The sequence below is a fragment of the Urocampus carinirostris genome, chromosome 1 (genome assembly GCF_059441175.1).
Source record: "Urocampus carinirostris isolate Australia breed hairy pipefish chromosome 1, RoL_Ucar_1.0, whole genome shotgun sequence".
In the NCBI taxonomy this organism is placed as follows: domain Eukaryota; kingdom Metazoa; phylum Chordata; class Actinopteri; order Syngnathiformes; family Syngnathidae; genus Urocampus; species Urocampus carinirostris.
In genome coordinates, this window is record NC_142349.1 from 29,994,931 (window position 1) to 30,014,263 (window position 19,333).

The 19,333-nt window shown below is 40.4% G+C and overlaps 2 protein-coding genes across 2 annotated transcripts in view; one reads left to right on the top strand and one right to left on the bottom strand.

Annotated features, from left to right (window-relative positions):
* Positions 1–837: 837 nt before the first annotated feature.
* LOC148374257 (uncharacterized) lies at positions 838–7,328 on the top strand. Its single transcript, XM_088334376.1, has 3 exons — positions 838–927; positions 2,303–2,525; positions 4,943–7,328. Exons 1-3 carry the CDS (start codon positions 891–893, stop codon positions 5,109–5,111), a joined length of 429 nt encoding a protein of 142 aa, XP_088190502.1. The 5' UTR covers positions 838–890; the 3' UTR covers positions 5,112–7,328.
* Positions 5,302–19,333, bottom strand: part of tmbim1a (transmembrane BAX inhibitor motif containing 1a) — a 29,082-nt gene continuing 15,050 nt past the window's right edge. Inside the window, exons 3-12 of the mRNA XM_088334364.1 lie at positions 17,573–17,640; positions 15,144–15,208; positions 14,997–15,050; positions 14,855–14,905; positions 12,544–12,583; positions 7,712–7,749; positions 7,549–7,636; positions 6,290–6,385; positions 6,153–6,206; positions 5,302–6,082 (exon numbers count right to left, since the gene is read on the bottom strand). Of these exons, the coding sequence (XP_088190490.1) occupies positions 5,936–6,082; positions 6,153–6,206; positions 6,290–6,385; positions 7,549–7,636; positions 7,712–7,749; positions 12,544–12,583; positions 14,855–14,905; positions 14,997–15,050; positions 15,144–15,208; positions 17,573–17,640 (701 nt within the window). The 3' untranslated portion in view covers positions 5,302–5,935. The remainder of the gene's footprint in view (positions 6,083–6,152; positions 6,207–6,289; positions 6,386–7,548; positions 7,637–7,711; positions 7,750–12,543; positions 12,584–14,854; positions 14,906–14,996; positions 15,051–15,143; positions 15,209–17,572; positions 17,641–19,333) is intronic.

Consider the following 19,333-nt stretch of genomic DNA (forward strand, 5'->3'; position numbering starts at 1 on the left):
GTCGATGCGCATTCATATGACGTGGACTTCCTCGAGAGGCGGAAGAAAGCATAGAACTCAACAACCATGGCGGACGAAAACACGGAACACATTCAATGGAGGAAAATGGTGTATTTGATAATTGGGTTCAACTCTGTTCACTCTAGCATAATATTGTTGAAATTGCTTGATATGCAACGCCGTTGGGCATCCATGTGTACTTCCGTAAACACTGGGCGCATTGCATGTGACATTGCGTGTTCTTTGCGCATGGAAGACTTGTGACGTTCACACGGGATCGCATACAAGTCGCATTTAGATGGAAATGTAAACGCTCTCACAAAAAAGTTGAATTGAGCATTCAGCTCTGCAGTGTGAACCTAAATGCATCCCACTTGTTTTTATATAGCGACACAGTCCCCACTTAATATTTCTAGTTCTAATTTGAATTGTATCGCAAAACTAATTGGCACAAAATGACTTGAAAAACTAGAATGATCATGTCCCAACGTAAATGAGTGTTACTAAAAAGGAAATCAGTTAAAGATTGATTTTTCAGTTTAATTTATAAAATCAGTTCTTCAAATCAAAAATATCCCACAAAATGAAATTGGCCAGTCCAAATTGTCCCTAGGTGTGAATGAGCGAGTGAGTTGTCTGTCCCTGTGTGCCCTGCGATTGGCTGGCAACCAGTTCAGGGTGTCCCCTGCCCACTGCCCCATGATCGCTGGGATGGGCTCCAGCACCCCCGTGACCCTACTGAGGATAAGCGGTGCAGCCTAATGAGAAGAGTGCGGGTTATCTGCTTCAATTGGATAAGGAGTGATAAGTATTGCCCGCTAGATGGCAGACACGGCTAGAGGATATAGGTTGAAACAGCGCATGCGCAAGTGTACTACTTTACATTAAACATGGCGGCTCACATGGTAGTCTCCCCAGCTTGTAAAGGTAAATACAGGTTCATTTTAAATGTCCCACCTTTTCAATCTTAAAACTGATAATTGACACCTTATTGATGGCACGTAACCTTGACACGTCTCCATTTACATATCAAACGCGTTTCACTATTATCCAATGATGTCTTCCGTCACAACAGTAAGTCAAGGTTTCTGTATTGAGCGTATACGATCCAGTGAATTGCACTTTGTGTATGATATCGTGGTGAACTTCATTACTGAACCCTGTTAAAGGTCAAAACGCCCACGCCCGAATGTATTTAATAATGAAATAAAAACAAGCTATTTTGGTGCATGCTAACACGTGCAGACTGATGCATCTGCCTATTTTTTAAGAGAAAAATATTACACTATAGTTCTTACACTATAGTTCCATCAGTTTTACTCCACAGGGGACAATAGGAAAAGGTCCAGGCGTCTCACATCATTGAAGTAAAAAAACATAGGATATATATGTTCAGAAATACACCTAATTTTACTGAACATAGTTTACGACAATTAGAAGAATGATCGTAAAGCTGTTTTATTGCAGGATTCATTTTGATAAAAATATTTTAAAAAAAATCATTATTTTATTTTATCTATTTAATATTTAAATATTGATGTATTTTAGAATTTGTTCAAGCAAGATGCCCCAGCATTGTCGAGCAGTAAATATTGGGTTCGGCTGCTTGGAGCGGTCTGTGATCGGGCGCTGCAGCATCCAATTTTGTTGCCAGAGGGCGTTAGAGACCCCATGAAAGCAGACAACACATAAGCAGATGTTAATATTTTTGTTGGTTAAAGACACATGTGGAGGCCTATTACAACTTTGTACGTTTTCACGAAGGTCGGTTCAGCTGTTTCGGAGCCTATTAGTCACATACAAACACACGCATTCCACCACCTACACGAACATATAAATCAGGATTTATAAAGTAGTTTCTATAGATCATTCATGTTTAGTTTTTTGTATGTTATTTTTAATTTGAGCTTCATCTTAGTTTAGACACTTTATTTTGAATGTGCATTTATATGTAATTTTTTCTACACCAGTTTACAGCAGACTACAGATTACGAATTTTCCATGAAAAATACAAAAATCAAAATTGAGCAATGCTCATTTTTGTTTTGTCAATAGAATGTTCCTTGATCATTTATGGTGCAATAGTGAGGATAGTGTAAGTCTGTAGTTTGCAATAATCTGTGCAGCCCTTAGAGACTCCATGTGATTAAGGGCTATACAAATAAACATAACTTGGTGCACGTCAATCTCGTAGTGATGAAAATAAATGTCCATGGATATTACATTTTGAACTAATTTATTAACGTTCACTTTGCGTCCCAAATGTCAACCCATTTACCTGGTCTTTCACATGCGTGTGCAGCCCTCGTTCCCGGCTGTCGATGGTTGCTGACCAGCTGCCACTTACTGATACCAAGCCGTTGTCTGAGACCGCAAGCGAGATCACTTTGCAGCGCCGGGATGGAGCCACAAAGGACTCCAAAGGAAATCAGAGGGGCAGCAGAAGAGGAAATGGAAAACGAGGGTCCAGAATACATGCCTCTTAAAAAGGCAAAGAATCCAATGACGAAGATTGGATATGCTTGGTGAGTTTTCTGCATTTGAGGAGATCTGAAGTGGCCAACTCTACCGTGAGGATTAATCACAATTTCCACCACTAATGAATGAATGGCCTTTACTGTCGTATAAGTATTATAGAATTGAAGAGCTTCTTTCAGTGCAAGTAATACTATCTTAGAAAGTAAAACTGTGCAAAACGATTAAACACGTTAAAAACTTTATATAATTGATATATGATTAATTGTGCATCTTCATAGTAGCAGTTGCACAGTACATTGTGCTGAGGGACGCTGAAGAAGCTATTCCTCATCCTGTTTGTTTTTGATTTGATGCACCAGCATGTGATGATGTTTTGGGTTCCCGAGGCACTGAGTGGAGTAGATGTCCATCAGAGAGGGGAGAGGGCAGGAAATGATGCGCTGTGCTGCTTTCACAGTCCTCTGGAGCCTCATTCAGTCCAGCTCCCGTACCAGACGGAAACGCAAGATGTCAGCAGGCTCTCGATGAATGAGCGATAGTAGGCCAGCAGCAGCAGCCTCCTGTTTAGGTTGTTCCTCTCAGGTCTGTCAGGATGTGATGATGCTGCTGGGCCTTTTCAATGATTGCTGTGCAACCTTCAATTTTAGAACTGATACTCCCTGACGGCAGCGCTAACGCCTCATTCACCGCTTGTAGTACAAGTCCCTTAATTCTCTGCCGTTTTGGCACATCAAAGCAACGGTAGAGATGCAGACACGCCCCCTCCTCTGTGGTACGAGCATCTATGGTAGTCATGGTCCGTCTCATTGCACACTATTTCGGCTAGAACCAATGGAACTCTGTTCCTCTCCCCCGGACCAAACTGTGACCTCAAGCTACAAGTGCGTTTTCCTCCCCCAAAAATTACAAAATGGAAGGCAGAAAATAGAACTTTTTGAAACAGGTGGGGAGACACAATAATTGCTTACTCACCAAAGTCGCTAAATTGCTCACCATGTTTGCATACCTGCCAAGTACTACGGTAAAACCGTAATGAGTACGGTTTTCTTGAACCCACTACGGTGTTACGGTTGGGTAAAAAATAACTCTTCGGTGCCGCCCTTACACTTTGGATTACTTTCTATCATATCGTTATGGGGTTTAACGCACAAAAATGCGTTTATCCGAGGAATCAAGTCCTTGCGCTGAAGAAATCTCGCGCTGGCGTGATGAGGGGGCAGTGCCGGAGCTAAGGCAAAGCGGCTAGCGGCGTTATAAGTCTTCTGTGCCGCCTGTAATCATGGTAAATGTGAACTCTCTACCAAATAAGACAGACGAACAACGACAAAGCGTACAGAGAGTGCAGTTTGCTGTGTTTTACTGAAACGTGGCTCACATCTCGCACGCTTACGTGTAGCTACCTGGAGCAACCGGTAGCTACTGTAGCTAACCTCTCAGATTCCTGGCTTAGTGTGTGACGTCATCCTCTCCCCTAAACGGAACTCCGGAAAACGAAAAATCTCCATCGCCATACATCGCAGGTAATTGACTATGCAATTTATTGAAAATTATTGTTTCATATCGAAACTGATCAAAATTATATAATTATTCACTCACAAATATATTGGAATATCTCAAATAAAAAGTTTCCAAATTAAACTGAAAACCAACACTGAATGTTACTTCAATGATGAAAAATTTAATGTTTATTGTATCAAATATTGAAAAAAAAAACTGAGGGTTTTCTATGACATTGTTATATTAAATACATTATTAATATCATTATTGAGCGTTAAACTTTCTTTCGATTATTCAAGCGCAATCTCCCCCCCCACACGGCATCGTCCTGGACCTGACCGTAGTTACTAGGCTTTTTCACTTTCAAAAGTTGGCAGGTGTGTGTTTGGTAGCATTAACAGATGTAAGCAACTTCTCTCAATGAAGGTGAGGGAAAACCTCTCACAGCAGACATTTGATTGACGAAAACCTTTGTTTGATAACAGGTTTCCTAAGCTCTAATTGGCATCCAAAAGATTATTAGCAACTTGATTCCTCCCACGTTCCAAAAACATGCATTTCAGGTGAATTGGTCGGTCCAAATTGTCCCTAGGTGTGAATGAGCGAATGCGTTGTCTGTCCCTGTGTGCCCTGCGATTGGCTGGCAACCAGTTCAGGGTGTCCCCTCCCCACTGCCCGGAGATGGCTGGGATGGGCTCCAGCCCCCCGCGACCCTAATGAGGATAAGCGGTACGGCTGATGAGATGATTTACATGCATGTACTTTCGAGTTGTATAAGCCTTGCTTGTTCAATATTTATTATATAATCAAAACTTGTTTCATATTAAAAAGGCTTATTTGTTCGACTTTGGCCTGCGGCTTTGTACAATTTCAAATTTTGGCCCACTGTGAATTTGAGTTTGACACCCGTGCTTAAGTTTGTTCTTATCACATAGAAACACACATGCGCTCTTCTGCTTTGTTGTAGGATGATAGGCCTTCCTGCTGGCATTATCGGCTTCCTGCTGGCCCAAAGGCAAGTGGACAAGAACCGTCTAAAGCAGCTAAAAGTTCGACAAAGGATGCGGAGGTCAAATGAGGGGGACTACGAAAGAAGCCGCAACCAGCATATAGCAGAGACCGTTAAGCTTGACTGATAATGCTTTGTGCAGTGGCTAAGACTGATTCTCTAAAAGACAGATTCTTATTCTGAGGGGAAAAAATCATTGCTATGTACTGCAAGCTATTACAGAAAAATATATGTGCAAGTTGTGTTTTGAGAGCGGAACAGGGGATATCTGGATTTATATTGCATACATAAAATGTCAATGAAAAACAAATAAACTATTATACGAAAAGGAAAAAATTTATTTACAGATAACTTTAAAAAAGTTAAACTCCAAGAAAGTGCAAAAGACTTTTTGATAACTGTTCTTGAAAAACACACACACACACACACACACAAAAATTGGTTATTACATGACCTATTTTTGGGCAATGTTAAATTGACCACATGTTACCTGCTAACTGTAACAAAATGACATACCTAGGAAATTACAATGAGCCATCAGGTACTGCGTGAAACATTTTCCCAAACTGTCAAAATTCCTGTAATGCAAAAAGTCGTACAGTTTTTGCTATTTCACCTCTCATGAGCACAAAACCAAACTAGCGTGCTGCAGTGATTAGTACAACTCACCAAACCATGAACAAATGTGATCTTTCAGCAACATGAACACAAAATGTTCACCTGAAGCCAGCAAAAACATCACACTTTTTTGACACTAGAATACGTTTTTCGTCAAGTTTATACACGTAGAAAAGCACACCCGACAGACAGTGTCGGAATGATTTGCATAATCATATCTCGAGTTCAGCCCGGTATGTAATAATTATATTGTGTGCGGCGTGATTTACATTCTATAGCTAGGCACAGAAACAAAGCAAGGTATTTCAACAGCATAGGTTGGCGTGGCAGAACTTATTTGCTTGAACCAATAATTTGAAGCAGGAAGAGGAAGATCTGAACCATGTCCGTGTAGAGATTAAGTGCACCGAACACGTATTCCTCTGGGCTGATGGAGTACTTCCTGTTACCAATGAGGAGTTGTGTGTCGTACGCCAAAAACTGTAAAGCACAGAGCGAATACGCTTTTCAAATTCATTGCATACTTTTTTCTGAAGTGCTGTTTACTCACCAGAGTGAAAGCAATAGCTCCTATGGCAGCGTATAGCATGTGAAGCCAGTAGATCTGCCAGAGCAAACCATTATTGACATGATAAACAAGGAACTTGCTTCTGAAGGTCTAGATATTGGTGAAAAGGTAACACTCACGTATTTGAAAGAGAGCACAATGACAGAGATGATGCCGGTCACAAAGACGACGATGCCAAGCACGCAGAACAAGCCCCGACATTTGGTGAAATCCACCTGGACACAAAAATCAACATGAGATTGTTCTTTTTGCTACTATATTAGCTTGTGTGGAGCCATTTCAAACATCTGATCTCAACTGTAGCCTATGGGACGATACTTTAAGGCCCTCGCCTTCATACGGAATTGAAACGTTAGTGCCGCCCGCCTAAGTTAGAGAGGATCTACACTTCAATGGATCCAAATTGGGACCAATTCAGTTCCAAATGCAAATAAATTACAGCAAGTGTGGTTAAAAAAACCCTAACAAGCTCACAAAATGCTGTTTTAAACGTGGCATTTGGAAAGTGTACTTTGCTGCTCGCTGCCACTGAGAAAGCGTTCTTGTGAGGCACCTGGAAACTTACCCAATACAATTGAATCTGAACATTAAGAATATCATTTTCTACTCGCATTGGGTTTCATAAAGGGAGACTGTGATATTTGGGTCCTAAATGTTGCTGTATTGTGTAGTTCAACTGAAAATGAGTGCTAGAAAACACAAAGAATAGAAACACAGGGGACTCAAGGTGACCAAACTGCAACATTTCCTGCCAAAATAACCTGCAGCGCCATCATGAGGACGTCGTAAAAGGTCATTGGTGTCACGCCTCTCCAGGACATCTCCAACTCCCGCCTCAACCGCAAAGCTACTGGGATTGCAGATGACCCCATCCACCAATCCCACAGCCTTCAACCTGCTGCCGTCAAGCAAAAGACTGCAGTCAGGACTCTGACCTCTCTCCTTGCCTTACCCCTTCCCACTCTTATGCCTTCTGCCAAATGAATGCCAAACTGTTCTATTTAGACTGACTATACTTTTCAGATTTTTTCCTTCGAAACCTAAACGCTTTTTATATTTTTGACAAAAAAAGAGAAAAACTTGTTTGTTATTTGCATTGTGTTTTATCAATTGCATGTTTTTACACGGAGAAGAGGAAGTCATTTTATTGGTGCTGTATGTTGTGAATATAGCATATCAGACAATAAAGTTTAGTCGAGTTGTGTAAAAATCCATAACTGATTAATACAGTAACTGCAGTGTTTTTGAATATAAATCACTCAACATGAGGTCTAAACCAATAGATTTTGAAATGTTGACTTGATTTATATGGCTAGCTTACAGACTACTTTGTTAGGGATGAGCACTAGGACCCTTTTGGTTGACATACACAAGGTACCTTGGTTTGGAAGCAGAAGACTGTGACGGCGATGCAGACCACAACAGTGATGGCCAGAGCCAGGAACACGGCGCTTGTATCATAGTAACTGAAATCAAATATAATCAAAGTTATTGAAGCAAAATCTTAAGCCATCTAGAACACTGAAAATGTTTTTTTTTACCTGGATATGGTTCCAGTCATATAAGACAGTGCCAGGGTCTATTGAAAGAGAATCAAAATTATAGTACAGTAATAATAAGTTCTCTTTACTGCACGATAAACATTGTGTTCCGCAGTAAATAACAAAGTAGCAAAATACCCTAAATTTATGTAAACCTCAAACCCAAGCGTGGGCAAAAATATTTAAGTCGTATCGGGTTAAAAAATAATTTGGGCGATACAGAGTCTCAAATCACGATACCTCAGCAATACATGAGGAAACAGGATAATGTAGGCATATACCGTATTTTCCGCACTATAAGGCGCACCTAAAAGTCTTGTTTTTTTTCAAAAGCTGACCATGCGCCTTATAACACAGTGCGCCTTATATATGGCTCAATATTAAATTCGCAAGGTCTCGCAACTACGAGAAACAGCCGCCGACTCCATTTTTCGCGCTGTGCATACTGGGAAATATTAAACGATTGGTAGTTGCCGGGGCTCGTGTTGTATTTGTTTACTAAGTGGCAAAATGGCTACCCCATTAAACTGCTTAATTCATATTCAACAAATACAGTATTTGTCTGAATCCAGGGTTATGACTGGTGAAGATGTAAAGCACAATTTACCTTAAACAAACGCAGAATTATTCAGAATGTCACGTTTGAGAGAGAGAGAGAGAGAGAGAGAGCGAGATTCTCTTTCATACGTGCATTTGTATAAGAAAATGGCTCCTGTTAAGAGACACGCGTACAACGCCGAGTTTAAACTCAAAGCGATCAGTCACGCAGCACAACACGGCAATAGAGCGGCAGCGAGAGAGTTAAACTTAAATGAATCGATGGTACGGAAGTGGAGAAAGGATGAAGATAAGCTCCGCCAAGTAAGGAAAACTCAACAAAGTTTCCGTGGCAATAAAGCAAGATGGCCAGAGTTAGAGGAGACACTTGAACAGTGGGTTGTTCAACAAAGAGCGGCAAGCAGAAGTGTCAGTACGATAACTATACGTATGAAGGCAACAGCGCTGGCACAAAAACACCGGACGTGTTGGATGGCCCATTCACTGAGATATGGTCAATTCGAACACAGCAGAAGAAGAATTCGAGGGATTCGTCGATGAGGAGCTTATAGAGTGATCTTTGTTTTTCTTTTGTGTGTTTACGTTTTACATTTTAGTTATTATGTTATTGCTTTGCACTCGTTGTTTTTGCACATTATGAGTGTCACTTTATTGCGATTGCACTAACGTTTCATTTAAAATAACAGTATCAGACGTTTTTTTCTTTGCGTGTTGACTAAATGGACAAAAAATAAAATGATATGTCGATGTTGTTCAAAGATGTGTCACGAAAATGCTTTACCTCAGAGAAAATAATAAAACGGCTGTTTATTTATTTTGGGAGTGAATGGAGTTGTGGAAAGCTTGTTTGTTAATAAAGTTTGACCTTTTTGAATATTTTGTTGACATTCCCTTGAGCGTGGCAACATCTAGAGGTTGCATAAAGTAACTACATTCTCTACTGTAGTCAAGTCGTCACATTTATTTACCGTAAATAGCCCTTAATCCCAAAAATGTCTCAAAGGACTGCACAGGATTACAATTACAAAATTGCACAATTACCTGATCTTAAACCAGCATGCACTTATAGCGCCTTATAATGGGGTGCGTCTTATGTATGGCATAAGTTTTAAAATATATCATTCATTGAAGGTGCGCCTTATAACATGGTGCGCCATATAGTGCGGAAAATACGGTACATATTTTCTCATACATACCATAAATCTACATGCTACAATTCATCCTATACAGCATTTGATTATAAATAGACTAACGAAATTGGTTTTGTGACAATCAGAATTTAAGTAATGTAATGTCTTTTTTCAAGCACCGAATTTACCTTGAAAGAAATCAATATGTTAGCTCAAAAAGTGTTTTGCATGCAATTTGATGAATATCTTTAGACAAAGGAAAAGAAGACGCTTGTGCACTTTGGTCTTGACCGCCGTCCTCAGGAAGGGACACTGGGGACAAGATTGGCTCAGCATTTAAATTTATAGTACTTTTTTGACCATTATATACATAACCATATTTCTAACATTTTCCTTTGACAGGCTGGATTAAATAGGCCGCAATGGAAAGACACATTTAAAAAGGACTGTGTTTTGAACACGGTCCACTGCATATCAGGTCAGAATTTTGTGCGCTCACTGGAACTTTGCGTCGGATGCTTCCTCACTAGGGTGGTCCTTATTTTTCGACTTTTAAAATTTCATGCTCTGACCCCTTGAATATGTTCCAATATATACAAAACGTAATTAGGCAAAGTTTCATCAAAATCAAAGGATATTTAGAGGTCGCTCAAGGCCTCTGAAATTTTGGTATGAAAAATAAGGATTTTTCGCACATTATATCAGACCTAGTGTACAAAGTTACTGGCACAATAAATAATTGTTCAATAATAAAACTGCATAAATACATGTCAACGAAATACTTATCTGACCACACCAGTAAATAATTTTGACTGTCTTTCGGATTTCAAGAACAATTGTCACAAAATGGATTGGGATTATTGTGGCATTCGTTTTGACTGGCTTTCTATTATCGATTAGTATCACAGTGCCTTAGTGGTTTCAGATATTCACCACACTGAGTTCTGATTGTCAAACGTGTCACAAAAATCAAGATGGCTTCATCGAAGAGATCAAAAAAATATCTTCTGCCTCATGAAGAGGATATAACAGGGTGTAAACTACCTTCGATTCAACAAGTTTTGGGTTATTTTTCGTATCGACACATCGAATGCAGAGACTATCAGAGTTGCAGCAACAGCCACTGTAGAGAAATTGACATCTTTCTGGCTCAGAGCACGGATTCCTGTACGTCACACACAAGACATGGTGAAAAAAGTTGAGACACTATTTGCTGAGTGGCAGGGACTGAAAAAGAATTCAACTCGTGAAACAGAGACACAGAGAAAAAAGGAGAATGCGTTCAAAGCCAACTTCAACAACCTGTTTGATGTGGCACATGCTGGTGCCTTGACTCCAGACATGGGACCAAGTCACACATGTGCAAGTCTCAAGTAAGTCTCAAGTCTTCACCTTCAAGTCCCAAGTAAGTCCCAAGTATTTTTTTCTTGGGCAAGTCATGTCACAAGTCAAGTCCCGAGTCTTAGATTGCCAAGTCCAAGTCAAGTCACAAGTCATAAAAACAGCGACTCGAGTCGACTCGAGTCCAAGTTACTAAGTCTCAAGTCCCCATGTCTGCTTGACTCTAATTAAGATGGAAGAAGACCGCGAGTTTCTTTTGGCACAGAGAGAAGATGGACGACGTGGCTCGATGACATCGGTAGACAAGGTCCTTGAGAAAAATGAAAAAGCCACACAGAAGAGACAATATAAAGAGGAAACCAGAAAGCGTAGATCCGATCAAGAAATTGAGGCGATGAGTCAATCAGTGACATTGGAGGGCAGCAGTGAAACTTCGGATGAGGAGGAGTCTGGCAACTTTTCTCCAGACAGCGTTGCCTGCAGTAGCTCAACTTCCGATACCAACCAATCTAAAAGAGGCAGAAAGCAATCTCGAGATCTCCACCAGCTTCTTGGATGCAGAACCGACCACATGGAATGGCCGCATTGATTATAGAGAGGCATGTGACAAGGTGAAAGCATTGTCTGTCATCAATGACCACGCAGAGCGAGGCGTCGCACTGATTCAAAACTTCAATGGTCGTCTCACCCACAATGAAGAACAATTACAGTACCTGTTACTGGTGGTTGCAGAACATCGCAAAAGGTTCACGAATACTCAAAAACAGACCATCGTGAAACAGAAATGAACACTTTGTGAACATACACAACATTTGATGATAGGCTATGTTACAATGATAAACTTAATGATTCGTTGAGGTAATTGCTGAACTGAGAGCAAACGCATTGTTTTTCCAAAGACAATCGGCCTGTTTTATGTGAACTCTGAACTGGTGATTTGGAAATTATTATTCGACTATTACTCGGTAGACTGTTTGGTGTTGGCTTGGTTCTATTTTCACTTATCATATTGTTTTTGTACTGTATGCACATCAAACTGTAAGATTTGTTTTCACACTGTTTTGCATAATGCACATGATCTGTGTTGGTGAAGTTGCAAATTTAGTTCATTTTATTGACGCCCAAATTTGGATGTTATTTGGAAATGCCGATCACGCACAGTGAATGAAACCTCGAAAGGGTGGTGGCTGTTGAGGTAAAAATAAATACAATATTGTTATATTTACTTGTAACTTTTCTTGTGTTACAATTATAAGCAATGGACTGAAATTGGATGTTTTAAAACGCCGTACACATAGGGTTAAGATTTCCGTTTTTTCTCGAAAATTGCCAAAATTTTACCATTTTGGGAAATTTTTAAGTCGTTGAGCTACCTCTAAATATTATCCAAATTGTTCAAAATTGCACACAGTGTGTTTTTATCGATATAAGAACATATGCGGGGGGTCAGAGCCCAATATTTCCCCCCCAAAAATTTCGACCCCCATTAAGGACCACCCTATTCCTCACTTCTCTTCTCAATACACAGCACAATCATTTCCCTCAAACACAAATGTAATTCCAGGCTACCCAATCCTACATCGCTGTTAAAAGCAGCATGAAGGCAAACATTTACTTTCAGCAGACAAACAATCAGGGAAAAAGAAAGAAAGCATGCCACGAAGGAAGTAGCACCAGCGTGTGGTGACTCAATTCTGCTGTCAACTCAATCAAAACCCACAGAGAAGTGAAACTTTCCCCGGGATGGTTTTGTTCGGTTACTAAACAGAATGCAGATAATAACGCAGATTGCCCATTACTTACAAATATGGCGAGCAGTATCAAATTCCAAGGATGCTTCCTCCTGCAGAGATTGTGGAACGAAAAATTCATGCAATTATTTAGAATTAGAATTGTCTTTATTGTTACTGCTCTAACAACAGAATAAACATCGTTTGCAGAGATTACAATTGGCACTTTAGAATGAACAAGTAAGACTTAAAAGAGAAAATGATGTAAAGAGTGTCGTGATAAATTAGGCAAACATAATAACAATAGTCAAATGAAAAAGTTGTGCAATGACATTTAGCGGCAACAATTTTCCAAATAAAGTTGATAAATAACATATGATTACCCACTTTTCAATACCAGAGGTCTCCAACCATTTTGAAACCAAGAGCTATTTTTTTTTTGCACTAATTAGCGCAAAGGTCTACCAGTTTGATATGCATTTATCAGCTTATCAAGTTTATTACTATGTTGTTACTATGTTATTTCCAGGTTAATCATTGAAAGTAGGGTTAAATAGCAGTGATTCCCATATAATCTTGTGAGACATTGGTGGGTGGAAAGTCCCTGTAAGAACATTTTGTACATTTGAAATTCAAACGTAATTTAGATCATACTGAAGAAACTGGATCTATGATAAGTTTGTCCCATTGTCAATGATTTAATCATAAAAACAGTAGTTATGAAAGTCAATGACGCCGCTAAAAAAAGTCATACCCACAAAGCATGGTAAACGAGACAGGAATTTAATGCAAAAAATTGTGCAGGTCATCTAATTCAACTAAAAAAAAAAAGAGTGTAGTGATTTTCTGATGCTGTAGTATTTTAAGGTATTTTAACATAGAGTAAACAAACCAAATCACTGACATGAGTTTAAAATTCAACATAATGTAAGGCTCATATCTATGATTTGGTAAATACCCGTACTAATTATCAGTACAGGTGATTTTCTGATAGCTGCTATGAGAGGATGCTGGTTCACAATAGATTATCATAAAGCGCAACCTATCAGTGGTGGGAATTCTGGCTCTATTTAGAATTCATTTTAAAAATGAACCATGCTACTATGTTATAATGGACTTATTGTTTATATCTACAGTGAACTTTGACCTAATTTCAACTTTCAAGTTGTTGGTACTAAGCAACTTTGACGTCAAGCAACCCATAATCCCTAAAAAACACACGACACAACAAAATGTAAACCAAAAATATGTATTATTCAGTATGACAACAAATAAAGTATGAATCATTGTTTGACATTGACTTGTGATTCTTGTTAACGTGTGATTGCAGTCTCATGTTAATTGATCACCGGTGTGAACTATTCTATAAATTGCCACTGAGCATGTGCAAAAAAATAAAATCAGACGGCTTGATCTGGCAAAGAGCACGTATTGTGCGCCGTTGCTGAAGTAGGATGACTACTTTAATCTGACAAATACAAAAATAAACTTTTAGCTTTTCTTACACATAACAATTTTAAAGTGAAATATAGGATTCGGCTTCTTCTGCCACTGCTAGAGAATGCACTCTGCTGTGGAGCTATGAGTATCATTCATCCATCCATTATCTGCACCGCTTATCCTCAGTAGGGTCGCGGGGGTGCTGGAGCCCATCCCAGCCATCTCCGGGCAGTGGGCAGGGGACAACCTGAACTGGTTGCCGGCCAGTCGCAGGGAACACAGAGACAGACAATTCACTCGCTCATTAACACTTAGGTACAATTTGGACCGGCCAATTAATCTGACATGCATGTTTTTGGAATGTGGGAGGAAACCGGAGTGCCCGGAGGAAACCCACGCAAGCACGGGGAGAACATGCAAACTCCACACAGGATATTCGATCTCATGACCTCAGAACTGAGCCGCACACGCGCAAACCACTGCACAGCAGAGCTGCCCCAGTATCATTCAAATGAATACTAAGTTGACTCCTTTTCCTGATTTGACACATTTTTGCTCCCCTCTCTGTGCAGCTTGAAAAATGGGCGGACACACACACACACACACACACACACACACACACACACACACACACACACACACACACACACACACACACACACACACACACACACACACACACACACACACACACACACACACACACACACACACACACACACACACACACACACACACACACACACACACACACACACACACACACACACACACACACACACACACACAGAGACAGAGACAGACGGCTCCAGTCTTACACTTCATAGAACCGTTTTGTTGGCAGATAATTTATGATGCCCACGGGAAAGCCTGTTGGAGACCCCTGTTCTATGCAATACCTATAATTGTGTCAACGTGATGTTCAAAGGTGTAGCCTCACTTACCGAGGGCCCTTGCAGCAGGCCAACACAATGTGGGTGACAAAATAGACAGCACTAGAAAGAAAAACAAAATCATTCAACATTCATACGGTATCTATCAACGTTATGGATATTAGCCCCCCCTTGCAGATGTTTCTTAACTCACTAGGATGCCCAGTAGATTGCCTGGTTCCGCTGTACAAAACCTTTTACCGGTTGACTGTGTGGCACACACAAGGAAAGAGAGTTGCCACCCAGGCTGAGGCAATGGGGGTTTTGTGGGTGGTTTAGAAATATGCACAGCAATACTTACACAAAAGTGAACACGGCCACGATAGCTGTTGTGACAAGAAGTTGGAAAGCCAGAATCATATAGACCTGAAAACCCCAACATTTCCAACATAAGCTTCCAAGTAAATCATCAAGTAAAGTGCAGAGAAATGGGGAACTTTTTTCACGTTACGATTAATCACTTAGTTGTCAATTTACTAATTCTGAGGAAACATTGAGAAGGTTGGTAATGGAGTTTGGAAGAGGGTGTGGTAGGCGTAAGTTATGTGTGAATGTTGGGAAGAGTAAGGTGATGAACTGTCCACGTGATGGAGTGGGCATGGCGTTGGAAATAAGGTTGCATGGACAGGTGCTGGAAAAAGTTAAATGCTTAAGGTACTTGGGTTGTGATGTGGCTGCAGTTGGTGGAATGGATTACGAGGTATTGCACACAGTGAATCATGTAAGCAAGGTTTTGGTGCTCTGAGGAGAGTGATGAGCAACAAGAGTACGAGTATGGATGTTAGGGGCCGGTCACACAGACATTTGCGACTGAATCACGGCTAAAATTTTGCGTTTTTCTTTTGCCCGGGATGGAAAATGCGCAAAATTTGACAACCCGCCGTTCGTCTGTGGTATGGCCGGAAAAAAGACGCCGGCGACTGTTCCGCTTCCTCATCGCGTCATTTCTGCGTCATTTACTCGTGTGGACCACGGGTATAAAAGCTCCCGAGCCGGTGTTGTGCCCAAATCCGACTCCTACGCAACACACCCCCCACACCCTCGCGTGAACGCGCATTCTGCTGCGATCGCTTTTGACCTTTTCATCCGCGTTAACAAACACATTTTGTAGAATACGATCGCACTTTATTGTTTATATAAACGCGTTATATAGACTAGGATCTCCCAATTATTATAATTAGCTCGCTTTATTGTTTCAATAAGCGTTTAATATAGAATACGATCGCTTCTGATGAAAGCGCAGCAGAATGCGCGTTTACGCGGGGGGGAAGGATTTACCGTTCGATTACGTTCACATCAAAAATAAAGACGGAATGGATTATGTTGTATTACATTCCCAACGATTGCGAGACGAAGTGAATTTGGTTATATGTTCGCCATTACATTTCCTATAAGTGTGATAAAACGAGGTACAAATTGTTGGAGAAGCGAGGAAATGCAAATCTCGGCAGGAATGTATTTATCGGGCTGTAGAATTCATAAACGCTCTAGACACAGTCCCGTGAATATCAGGATTTCAAGCTATGGCCTCATATTTATTTTATTATCTTGAAAAGAAATGTCAAGAAATAATTATGGGTTAAGACGAGATCACTACGCTGACGGGGAGGGGTTTATTGAGGGTAATTGTTTTATCTATTTTTCTAATTACTCATTAGCGATCAGTTCATATCACGTTTCAAAGCTTAGGAGCCGGGACCCTTACTCTCGGCCAAAAGGCCAAGCTAAGGACCTAGCATCAAAGCCTTGCTACGACCATTGTTAATGCACCGAAAGATTTATTCGAAATGAAGAGAAACTACGCTGACGGTGATCCATGTTCACCGCCTTGACGTCACGAGCACAATGGTGTGCTCGGCAAATCGCGCTGTATATACGCGGAGAAAGGCGTTTGACTGTCACACGCGTAACACGCTAATTTCACGTAATAACACCGCGATACAGGCGCAGAACATGCTATTACCATGCTCCGCCCACGATTACCCGCTGAAATTTCCCGTCCTACCCATGTGTAACTACGCCCTGGCCGCGGCCAGAGCACGTCGTTCCGCGTCATTTCCGCGTCATTACCTCGTGTTGACCACGTGTGCGGCACGCGGTTTAACACGTGCTCAAACTTTTGAGCAGCTCAAAAGTTTTGAACGCGGCCAACCACGTGAAAATTTCCGACCGCGAGTAAAGCACTGCTCTATCTCGTCTATATGGCGGTCTCTAAACGTCCAACAGCGCCCAACGACATCTGCTTCACGGTCAGAAGTTTACGGCCGCGGTCCAGCCTCGATAAACTCGTGAAAGGCTGTGTCCACGCGCTCTCAAGAATTGAACAGCGCAAAATTTGTTCGCGCTGCTAACCGCGCGCGAATTTCCGACCTCGTGTTATGCACTGCCGTAACTCGTCTGAACGGCGATCTCAATGCGTCCTATAGCGTCCGCCTCAAAGTCAGAAATTTCTGGCCGTGATTCAGCCGCAAATGTCTGTGTGACCGGCCCCTTAAGAGGGTACTGTATGAGAGTGTGATTGTGCCGACTGTTGTATGGTGCAGACACTTGGAGCCTGAATGCAGTTTTGAGGAGGAAATTAAATGTTTTTGAGATGAAGTGTTTGAGGAGTATGTTTTTTATTTTCTTTGTTTTTTGTATGTGTTTGTCCTGCTGTCGGTCACCCCTCTTGAGGGATATGAGCAGGGTAGAAGATTAATCAATGAGAATCCTGAAGAAATATGTTTTGACCTTTCTGATGAAAGCATGTCGAATACTCGCGCTGTCCCAGTCACTGCCGCTGGCTGCAAAATCGTCACCTGTCCATACGAGAGCAACAATAAATGTTGGCGGTATATGCAATTGGGATCACAAACACAAATTCTGACATGTTATCACAACTTTGTGGTTATGGACTGAAGATGAAGTACCAAGTCCAGTTAGCACTTCATCTTATAATATAAATTTTACAGACAGTTTCAGGCATAGCTTATTGAGACACCACTGTCATTAAACACAAGATGGCAGCCCAGAAACGCATTGGCCGCTCTCTGCCGAGTCTGGAGGATATTAGTGGTTTGCGATACAACAACCGAGCAGGAAACATTGTTGTGGGCTTCTTTCACCCCGGACACCATCTCTTTGCGCTGTTGCTCTCTGTTAGACGCTACAAGCAGAAGCCTACTGAAAACAGGTTTGGGATACTCTTTTGGGTCCCGACCCACCAGTTGAGAAACACTGGCACAGAAAAATGTGTCTTCATCTTATTTATTGACTTATTTCAGATTTTTTTGGGTAAAAACCTTAAAAAATAGCTGGTGGTGTAGGATAAAAACATTGAACACAAAATACTCAGGTGACTACTAAAATAAAAATTAAAAAACGATTTAAGTCTCGTCCTCACACCAAATATTCTTACCCCAAGGGCATAAAAAGAAAAAATATGTACATTAAAAACTACTATAACTTGCAATTAAATTACAATTCTTAAAATGCAGTATAAAAAAACAGTAAAATTTGATTTTTTTCATGAAATGAATGAAATTATTGCTCAATGGAATGATTACAGTGTACTGAAAATGTGTGTAGTTGGTTTACAATTACAACCACATCTTAAAACGTTGATAAACACATTTTTAAAAAGTAATCTTGCCTTCGGGTATTAAATCACAGCTTTCTTGTATCGGGTCAATCATTACACTGACAAGCCACCGTGAACAAATTTGCATACTATAACCACGTGAATTGAAGAAGTTTTCAAAGATCGTTGACTGTATACAGTATACAACTTCCTCCCCAAAAAAAACAAAAGTCTTTCATTTTGAACTTTGCCGGTTCCGTTTTTTTTGATAACTTTTTATTTCTCACACCAATTTTGACAGAGGTTTCATTCCACCATCATACATCAACACAAAATATATACACCTGACACACTCATAAATAAAAGGAACAACATAAAAAAATACAATTAAAAAAACAAAACAAAAACAAAAAAATAAATGAATGTTCATACAATACAATTTAAAAAAATGGGGGGAGGTGTTTAGACATCAAGTAAAATTTGTGTGATAGGCTTCCATCTTTTCTCGAATTGGTCGAGTTTCAGTTGAAGTCTTGCAGTGATTTTTTTTCCATATTTTACAGTTGCTTTCATTCGTCTCTCCATTGTTTTATGTCAGGGGGTTGTGTTTTCAGCCAGGATACTGTGATCATTTTCTTTGCTACCAGAAGCATAACCTTTAGTATATATTTCTGTTGACCAGATAGTAATTCTTCAGGCAAAATTCCTACTACGTAGGCCATTGGGTCCAACCGCAACTCCCAGCCAATAATTAATTTTATTTCTCTCTGGATACTTCTCCAAAAATTTAATATTACAGGGCAATTCCAGAAAATATGCCTAAAGTCTCCGACACCCCCACAGTTATGCCAAAATAGATTTGAGGTATTTTTATATTTTGAAGTGATAGCGGGTGTAAAGGACTGTCTCAGAAAATTAGAATATTGTGATAA